At 48.0% G+C, this 9,662-nt stretch overlaps 3 protein-coding genes and 1 non-coding gene across 5 annotated transcripts in view; 2 read left to right on the top strand and 2 right to left on the bottom strand.

The window, feature by feature from the left end:
• PTPN18 (protein tyrosine phosphatase, non-receptor type 18) overlaps positions 1-2,843 on the bottom strand; it is a 30,454-nt gene extending 27,611 nt beyond the window's left edge. Inside the window, exon 1 of the mRNA XM_023517566.1 lies at positions 2,834-2,843. The gene's annotated coding sequence lies outside the window, so the exon portion shown is untranslated. The remainder of the gene's footprint in view (positions 1-2,833) is intronic.
• IMP4 (IMP4, U3 small nucleolar ribonucleoprotein) overlaps positions 1-3,597 on the bottom strand; it is a 5,966-nt gene extending 2,369 nt beyond the window's left edge. Inside the window, exons 1-3 of one of the 2 annotated variants that reach the window (XM_023517568.1) lie at positions 3,539-3,597; positions 2,943-3,290; positions 2,724-2,832 (exon numbers count right to left, since the gene is read on the bottom strand). In XM_023517568.1, coding sequence (XP_023373336.1) covers positions 2,724-2,832; positions 2,943-2,945 — 112 coding nt within the window. In that variant the 5' untranslated portion in view covers positions 2,946-3,290; positions 3,539-3,597. Of the gene's footprint in view, positions 1-2,723; positions 2,833-2,942; positions 3,291-3,477 lie in introns of both variants that reach the window. The other variant, XM_012809848.2, reaches the window with a different exon arrangement.
• A 113-nt stretch (positions 3,598-3,710) lies between these two features.
• Positions 3,711-7,905, top strand: CCDC115 (coiled-coil domain containing 115). The gene is made up of 5 exons (XM_003797283.3): positions 3,711-3,845; positions 3,914-4,017; positions 4,151-4,233; positions 4,859-4,990; positions 7,036-7,905. The coding sequence occupies exons 1-5, from the start codon at positions 3,735-3,737 to the stop codon at positions 7,146-7,148; spliced, it is 543 nt and encodes a 180-aa protein (XP_003797331.1). The 5' UTR covers positions 3,711-3,734; the 3' UTR covers positions 7,149-7,905.
• Positions 7,906-9,043: 1,138 nt separating this feature from the next.
• TRNAE-UUC lies at positions 9,044-9,115 on the top strand. The gene has a single exon. It is a non-coding gene; the product is annotated as a tRNA-Glu (tRNA).
• The last annotated feature ends 547 nt before the right edge of the window (positions 9,116-9,662 follow it).

The raw sequence follows: 9,662 nt of genomic DNA, 5'->3' as shown, positions 1-9,662 counted from the left end.
CATGTAGCGTCACAGCTCACAGCAACCTCTGGCTCTTGGGCTTAGGTGATTCTCTCCCAAGTAGTTGGGACTACAGGCACCTGCCACAACGCCTGCACAACGCCTGACTATTTTTGGCTGGTTTTTCTCGTTGGTTTAGCACACAACTCAGAGCAACCTCCAACTCTTGGGCTTAGGCGATTCTCCTGCCTCAGCCTCCCAAGTAGCTGGGGCACCCGCCACAACGCCCGGCTATCCTATGGTTCATGAGTCTCATACCTTGAGAGCTTTATAAAATATTTTATCACTAATGTTCATTGCTTTTATGATCAGAAAAAAAATTTTAAAAATTAGTCAGGTGTGGTGGCATGTGTCTATTGTCCCAGTTCCTAGGGAAACATGGGTGAGAGGATCCCTTGAACTCAGGAATGCCAGACCAGCCTTGAGCAAGAGTGACTTCATCTCTACTAAAAATAGAAAATTTAGCTGGGTATGGTGGCAAGTCCATAGCTCACAGCAACTTCAAACTTAGAGGAGGCTGAGGCAGGAAGATTGCTTGACCTCAGAAGTTTGAGGTTGCTGTGAGCTATGATAATATCAATGCACTGTAGCTTGTGCAACAGAGCAAGACCCTGCTTCAAATAAATACACAAATGTTTATTTTTTAAAAGAAATATAAAGTGCTCTTTATGAATAGAGCTGCTAACCACGACATATACTCCACTTGAGGCATGTGGTATGTGGGTGCATCCACTTTGGAGTATGGAACTCAGTATGAGAACACCCTTGGGCCCATTGTTGACAGCAGCTATGCAGTTCCTAACTACCTCAAACTGAAAACAAGCTCATCACCACTCCCAGGAAAATAGATGAAGAGCCTGAAGAGTATCACCAGAAGGCACTTCCCATCACACTCAGTGGGTCTTAGAAACAATTCTGAATGAAATAATAAAGCTGCAGAAGAATGCACACAACCTAATCTATCTTTAAAACTAAAAGTTGACCAATACGATTAAGGGATACAAACAGATATGACACTATAAGCTCAAAGAAAAAAGATTTATTTCGTAACAAAATTCAAAATAGTAGTTTCATAAGTTGGGGAAATATTCTTGAATTTCAACTTATCAGTTACTTGTCACTTTTTCAGGTAGGTGGATGGGTCACAGGTATTTAACATTATGTATGCTTCTTAATTTAAACATACGTACACATATCAGACACACTTCACAGGCCTAAAACCTAGGAACTTAAAAGGGGATTTAAATTAATCAGAGGTGCTGTGGGAGATGCACCAGGGAACTGGAAACATGAAGCACCAGCAACACGAGGACCAACAAAACAGGGATAAACAGCGTTTTCCAATCAAGCATATGAGACAGACTTCATTGATCTCACAAATGGAAATGTGGGGAAAATTGCAAAATTTGATTCCTACCTCGTAACGCAAATAATATTCCTTTCTTTTCTTTTTTTTTAACATGAAACAAGGTTTATTAAGGCAGAGAAAGATAAGTTTACAGAGCAAGATATGTTGGCGACAGACAATGAACCAGTCTCCTTTGTCCCAACAAAGGAAAAGGCTGCAAATGCAAGTTGGACATAGGATATTTTAAAGGTTCAAAGGAACCATAATGGTGCTAAAAGCAAAAAGGTATTCTTGGGTGAAACTCGACTAAAGAAGGGACTTTATGTACCTTCTACATATCCATACCTTAAGGTGACCAGATTTTAACATTGGTAAAGTGAGACACCATTTGGGGGGGAGGAGATGTTTCCATAATTAAAATAGTATTGTAATTTTTTAAAAAAATTTCAACATAAGTACAATTTACAAATATAATACATTTAAAAAATTACGTATAGTACTATTTTATTCTTTGGTATATTTCCCATTTGAGTGAATTTTTTTTAGATTGCTGTCGTCGTTTAAAAGGTCATGAAAATTTTCACAAGAATTTGTTAAATTTTATTTCACACATAAAATGGCTTTCAAAGTCTCAGCACTTAATTGTGATTTTTCTGATGTCCATACTTTATTTACCTTAGAAAAAAACGCATTCAGTCGCAGGATTAGTTCCTGGTAAGTACAGCGCGTATCCCACAGTTTTTAGTGCATTATTGTATGGCACATGGTTTGTTTCAAAATGATTAAGTATTTCTCAACATTTGTTCTCTATTGTGATTTTTGCTGATGCCCAAGATTTAACCTTTTCCTTATCAATGTATTTTTTAAATAATGATACCTCCTAAGTCGTAGGTGTCACAGGCCGGCACTAGAGTTTTGCCGCCACTATAAAATATAAATAATACGAGTACTCACGCAGTGGTAAGCAGACCACTCCCTGGGTTAGGGGAGGAGTTCTAACTTTAAGGGCAGGAAGGGGCTTTTTGGGGGGAGGGGCTTTCTGAGGCAATTATCTAACATGTCCTGCATTCTTTCCAAAAATCGGAACTTTTTAAAAACGCCGCGGGACGCGGGACAAATTGTTAGAAATCAGGCGTCTGGTCACCTTGCCATACGTAGACAGAACATCTATGGGACCGCGTGACGTTTTTTAGCTTCAGAAGAACTGAACAGACCGAGCACACTGCAGTATAAACAACACTTAGCACCAGCACACGGAAGGAACATTTCCAACAGCAACCAGAGAACCTGACCAGCAAGCAGACGGACAGAAAATACTGGAAATGATGCTCAGGCACCAGCACGAACGCTGACCCAAAGCGTTTCCTGTACATACCTTCGAGCGCGCGCCGGACCTTCTCCTTCTTCTCCTGGGCCGTCCGCCGCGCTTCTTCCCGGGCCTTGCGGTACAAGTACTCGCGGCGCAGGCGGGCTTCGCGGCGTAACTGGAAGAGCAGCGGGCGCGGTCACCACGCGCCCCCGACCCACATCCTCAACAATCCATGAGCCCTCCGCCCCACGGTCGCCGAGGCTGGAACTCGAACATCCCACCTACCATCCTGGACGCAGCTTCCACGTGGGTTTGGGAGAATCCGCAAGTGGTGGCCGCGCGACACAACCCTCGCTTCCGCCCTTAGCCAAGAAGGTCGCTGGAAGCTTCACTAGAGACTACTGCTGTCGAAATGCCCGAAGTCAAAATGGCGAACAGAGACACGGCGTCGCGAGGCGATTGGCCAGTGGGGCAGCGCATGCTCATCCGGGCAACCAACAGATGGGCTTCAAGATGCTGTCACGTAGCTGGTGACGACCATCAATAAAGATGTCTGTCCCCGGTTTTGCAAATAAGTTTTAGATGATGAACCGCTAAAACGATTGTATTTGGCAGCTTCAAACGGCCCACCAACTGTAAAAGCAGCACAGTGGCTGATCAGGTTTCCTATGTGCTCCTTCCGGAATTAAGTGTAAAGCCTCTCTTGCCTTAATCAAAATGTTTGCCCTATTGCTTCGCCGCCTCCTGTCGCCACAGTAGTAACCCGACTTTTAGAATTCGGCAGCTTCCGGAAGCGACTCGGAACCACTTGCAAACCTACCCGACAATCCTTCTGGCCGATCCTCTTGGGGTGCTAATCGGAGAAACTCAGTAATACATACCATGGGACTGCTTCCCAGAGGACGCTCGGCCTTAAAGGTTGTGTCCTCACGTTTGCGTCGAGGCCCACGGCTGGGAACGCCCACCTGGGGCGTGTCTCCTGCGCGGATTGGCTGTCTTGCCTGCTCAGCGGGCGGTGACTGTGCGACCTGGAAGGAAGAGGCTCCAGTCGGCCCACCTGATACTGGAGGCTTGTCCATGGCTGCGCCAGATCTGAGGGCGGAGCTGGACTCGCTGCTCCTGCAGCTACTTGGGGACCTGGAGGAGTTAGAGGCGAAGCGGGCGGTGTTGAACACCCGGGTGGAGGAGGTAAGTATTTGAGGCGGGCCGGACCGTACACGGACGCAAACTGAGTCTCCCCATTCTCCGCTTTCCAGGGATGGCTCTCGCTCGCCAAGGCTCGCTACGCCATGGGCGCCAAGTCTGTGGGACCCCTGCAGTATGCTTCCCGAATGGAGCCCCAGGTCTGCGTCCGTGCCAGGTGGGGAGTCTTCGATGCTGGAGCGGGCGTGCGGGCGGGCGGGGCCGGGGTCCCTCGCGCCCGCGCCCCTCGCGCCAGTGCCGCCGGCGCCGCCAGCGCCGCCAGCGGTGCGTCCTCCCTTCTCGTCTTTTAGTGAGGCCCAGGATGGCTTCCAGAAGTTCAGGGTGGTGAGAGCTGGCGTCCAGACTCCAGAGGAGGTGGGACCGCGTGAGGAAGGTGAGCCCCTTTCTTCTGCCAGGGGCCTATGTCAAGCACAATGCACAGAACTCTTGAGGAGATGGTTTTATTTAGGCTTTGCAATAGAGAAAAAACCCAGAGTTGAAGAGCGGAATATCTTAAAGGGTGATTTTTGCCTTAGACTTTTATAGGAGAATTAGAGAAGTTATAGGTGTTTTACAACTGGGATAGTTTTGTAATCATGGAAGTGTCAATCAGCTGGACAAAAAAGATTTTTGCATCTAGCTAGTTTTAGAGGGACAAACTTCTTTATCCCAGTTAATTATTCCTCAAAGGAAAAAAAGGGAGTTGGAAGATCTGTATCTGGCTTTTCAGCACATTCAGGCAAAAATGGTTAAGATCAGTGTGTGGCCTTGTCAAAAATAAACAGGGTCATCTTTGGGTCTTACAGGAGTCATGAGCAAGAGTGCATAGAGATCTGAGTCACAAAAGGAAGTGCAGTGCTTTGGGGTAAATGCTTCCCAGATCACAAAAATTAAGGTAGGGGGTTCCAACCATCAGTGTTTTCCAGAATCATGAGCGCAGATCAAGCTCGACATTGTTGCTAAGACCACAAAGGCTAGGTGGTAAGATCCCAGCTCCTTCCAGGCTTTTTTCTCTCCAGGTTTGCGCAGGCGCAAGGGCCCCACTAAGACCCCAGAGCAAGAGTCCTCTGAAGGCCCCCAGGACCCTCTGAACTGGTTCGGAATCCTGGTTCCTCACAGTCTACGGCAGGCCCAAGCTAGCTTCCGCGATGGTGAGTTGACCCTGCCAATAGGCCATGTGACTCTGGGCTAAAATCAGACCCTCAATCCACAAGGGAACACTTGAGCACTAATGCCATGGACGGGGTTAGTCTATAAAGGGCTTTGCAGTTTTCTCCATTGCATACCTTTGTTGCACACCTGCTGTTTTTTCCAAAAGCATCTGCTGGCTGTTGGCAGTCTTCCAGGCTCAAGCTAAGTTCTGGGGATACAATAGGGAACCAAAGTGATCAACACTGTTCATGGAATGCTTATTCCATGGAGAGGAGAAAGGTGTGCAAATAAATACATAGGCTGTTAATCTAACATCTGGCTGTGAAAATTTTTATGAAACAATAAAGAGTGGGCTGAGGGAACTGTTTTATGAAGGAGAGCTAAGGAAGGGTTTTTTTGAGGAGATTGAGGAAAAGCCTTATGGATGATCTGGGGTAACAGTGCTAGGTAGAGGAACCAGCCAGGGCAAAAGCACTGAAGGAAGGTCTGTCTGGTGTGTGTTGGAGGAAGGGTAGATGGAGGCCAGTGGCTGCAGTGGAGTTAGCACAATGGAAGTACTAGAGGCTGAGGACAGGGAGGCTGGGCCCAGACTTTGTAAGTCTTGGGGAGGCTCTGAGCAGAAGGGTGCAATTGTATTTTCAAGGTCACAGGGGTCCTTTCAAGGTCACAGACTGGAGAGCAGAGGAAGAAAGCAGGGACCAGGGTACAGCCAGGTGTGAGCTGCAGGAGGAGGCAGTGGGGAAAGGGGTAAGCAGTGGGAACCTGCACGTACTTTGAGGTAGAAGCTCAGACTTGCTGACAAACTGGATGTGAGAATAGGGAAGGAGATTAGTCAGAGAGAGGCTGTGTTCACCCAAAACCCCTGGGAGGATGGAGCTACCCTCGCTCATTATGAGGGGAAGTTAGGAAATAGGAGCAGGTGTGGTCTGTGCTGTGTGGTGTCAGTGACATCCAGCTGTGGAGTCCAAGTGGACATTGGGCATGTACATCTGGAGTTTGGGAGAGGCCTGGGCTAGAGAGATCTGTGGGTCCACCACATAGCTCTGGGGTTCAATTCCCAAGTTGTTGGGGTGAGGTCAGCAGGAGGTGGTCCCAGAATTGTGGAAGGGCGGTGAGGATGAGGAAGAGGAGATTGAGGTGCAACACCCAGAGTGCAGGGTGTCCTGGAAGCCAAGAAGACAGTGTTTCCTGGAGGGTGCCATTAGTTGTGCGATCAGCCTTGCCCAAAAGGAGGCTGACAACTGAGGACTGCCCAGGACAACAGGCAGTGTAGAGGGCCCTGAGGTCGACAGCACTTGTTCCAGCAGAGACATCTACAGGTGAAAGCCACCTACACATGGATCCAAAGTGTGGATCGTTCTTCAGCGAGAAGAGTGGTAGGGAGAGTGGCTGGGAGCAGTGAGGAAATGTGACAGTGGAGGGAGGAAGGAAATAAGTGCTTGAGACAGTGTTAGGATCTGTGAATATTTAGTTTCTAATGGGTGATGTAAGGAAGTCAAAGAAGTCTTTTTTTTTTTTTTTTGTCAGAGAGTTTCACTTTGTCACCCTTGGTTAGAGTGCTGAGGTGTCATAGATCACAATAACCTCAAACTTTTGTGATCAAACAATCTTCTTGCCTCAGTCTCCTGAGTAGCTGGGACCACAGGCACCCGCCACAATGCCTGGCTGTTTTCAGAGACAAGGTCTCACTCTGGCTCAGGCTGGTCTTGAACTCCTAAACTCAGGCAATCCACCTGCCTTAGCCTCCCAGAGTGCTAGGATTACAGGCATGAACAACCATGCCCAGCAAGGAAGTCTTCTGAGCAGGTGACATTTTAGCAGAAACCTGAGATGTAAAGGTGTGAGTCCAGTGAGGTTCTAGAGCAATCAGTGTAAGGCCATACCTGTAATGTTTTATTTAGGAATAGTGTGGAAGCCAGAGAGGCCTGGAGCCTTTCCAATCCCTGGGCGGGGGGGTGGGGGGGGTGGGGGGGGGTGTCCAGAGCTTCCTGAGTTGTGTGTCACAGCATGGATACTGTGGTGACATTCTTTCTTTTTTCTCCAGGCCTACAGCTGGCTGCAGACATAGCCAGCCTTCAGAACCGCATCAACTGGGGGCAAAGCCAGCTCCGGGGGCTCCAGGAGAAACTCAAGCAGCCAGAGCCCGGGGCTGCCTGACTTGCACTCACAGAGGCAGAGCAGCGAGCATAGCTGTTCTGGGATATGGCTGCCTCATCAGAGGCCTTCTCCCTTCACAAGTACCCTTGTCCCACCCCACCCTAGCTAATGTCCCCTCTGTGTCCTTGGTCTGCATGTTTTCACTTTTGTTAGGTGTGAAGTTTTAAGAGGTGATTGAGCATTGAAACCATTTCTAGGTCTGTGCTCTTAGAGGACACACTCTGATGGGCCAAGTGCCTGTTTACTCAGCAAGTCATGGGTTGGATATGGTTTTATTTCAGGGTGATGAAACGCTGGACTGACAGTGGTGGGGAAGGACAGGCAGAAGTAGTTCAGGTTCAGTAGATCCTCAACATAGAACTTGCAGGAGGAAAAAACCATGAATGGCTGAAAGACCAGGACAATATGATTTGAGTTAATAAAAATAAAACACTTGAGTGGATGGGCAGCCCTTGGCAGGGTCTAAGCCAAGAACTAGAAAAAAAGATTTGAATTAGATTAAGGGAACGCTCAGATTAAGGGAATTCTCGGAAAAGACCTTCCAGGTTTTAAGAATCCTGCCTTTATTTTACCAAGCCTCTCTTCATTTGTTGAAGGGCCAATTGTTTCCTATTACAAGAACTTACTTCATTTTTCTACTGCGTTGTTGATCTTTTTAGCAATTTCTAGGAGCTCCTTATGTTTGGGAAACTTAGTCCTTTGTATATGAGATGTAAATATTCCTTTAACTTTGCTTATGGTGTTTTTTTTTTAACTTTTTATTGTAAAATAAAATGTTACATCAAACTGCACACAACAATTGAATGCCTTCATGAATAACTAGGGGAAACTTTTAGAGTTGTATTTATCCATCAGCGGTTATGATTTCTGGATTTAGGGGGGTCCTTGGTAAGGGGATAGGCATTTTCTTCAACTTGTGGTTTTAGCTGGGATATCAGGTGGGTCCTATGTCCACATTTCAAATACCTTCTGCCCATATCCTGTATCTATTAAAGACTTTTATGTGTGTGTGTGTGTGAGACAGTCTCACTCTGTTGTCCAGGCTAGAATGTCATAGCAAGAGCCTAGCTCACAGCAACCCCAAACTGCTGGGCCCTAGCGATCCTCCCGAGATGCTGGGACTAGCAGCTAGGCCTAGTAGCTGATTTTTCTATCTTTAGTAGAGACAGGCCGGGTGTCTCCTGAACTCCTAAGCCATCCTTTCGCTCTCACTGGTATTTCAGGCGTGAGCCTCCGCGCCCCCAGGATAAGTCGGTTTGACTTCCCGGTCTTCGCCTGCTGCGCAAACATTACTCCCAGGACACAGGGAACTGCTGATTCCTGTACCTTTAATGTATACTGCCATCCTACGGGGCAGACAGACACATGGCTGGGTGGGGACCGCTTATGCAGGCCAAGTGGAGCTTCAGCTGCTAATGACAGGTCTACCAGGAGAGCTCGGTGGCCCTCAACCCGTGCCAGGAGGAGAAAGGGGGCCCTTACCCCATATACACGAGAACAGAGGTTGAGTTTCACGATAAACCCCTGCTACAGACAAAATGCAAATCAGTGAAATTTTGAAGCTGAAGTAAGGAAAAAAATAACATTGAATGTCTGCTTTGACCTTATATTCTTCCTGGAGGAATCACCTGGCGCGTCTTTTCCGTCTGTGCTGACTTTCCGTGTCCGCTGACATACACGGAAGTCAGCAAATCCTCCCACCATCTCCGCCGGTGGGTTTGCGGGCGGTCAGGGTCCGGTCGTTACCGCTCCCGCCCACTCAGCAGAGGAGAGCGCGCAGCCGCAGTCGGGACTTTTCTAACCGGGCGGAGCGAAACCTGATAAGTGGGTTGGGAGTGGAGCGCCCTGGTCTGCGTGAGTCACGTACGTGCCTACCCGTTAAACGTTAGGGCGCCTCCCATATGGTCTAGCGGTGAGGATTCCTGGTTTTCACCCAGGCGGCCCGGGTTCGACTCCCGGTATGGGAAAAAAAGTTGTAGTACTGTTTTCTTTCCTTTGAGCTTGGAAATGTTTACCGCTATTTCTGTGTCTTGCCACTAGAACCCCTCCGGCCAAATTGAGAAATAGAGATTCTGGTGGCTCTGGACCCGGTCGGTCTGTATTTTGAGCAAAGTGACAATTTTCATCTCTGCTTTAGCTAGTAGTTTTAAATTTTAATTAATAAGCTTAATTAGTTTTAATTAGTAAGTTTATAAAAAACTTACTAATTATATTAGATACCATATACGGTATCGATGTGGATATTATAAAACTTGAAATGTTAAATTATACTTGAAAGGTTTAAAATTTGTCAGACTCTGCTATGCCAGGTGGGGCTCCGGTCAGCTCTCGGCTCCACACAGCGTCCATTCAGCCCCTGCCCTGCCCTGCCCCTGCCCCGCCACGCCCTGCCACGCCCCCGAAACGCCACGCCCCTGCCTGGCCCCTGCCCCTCCACGCCACGCCCCTGGGAGGAGGGGAGAGGAGTAAGGAAGAGGGGTCGGGAAGGGGAAGGCGCGAGACAGCCAGGAGGAA

Source organism: Otolemur garnettii, unplaced genomic scaffold (assembly GCF_000181295.1).
Source record: "Otolemur garnettii isolate 467f Iridium unplaced genomic scaffold, OtoGar3 scaffold00114, whole genome shotgun sequence".
Taxonomy (NCBI): domain Eukaryota; kingdom Metazoa; phylum Chordata; class Mammalia; order Primates; family Galagidae; genus Otolemur; species Otolemur garnettii.
This window is presented reverse-complemented; position numbering and strand designations above follow the sequence as displayed.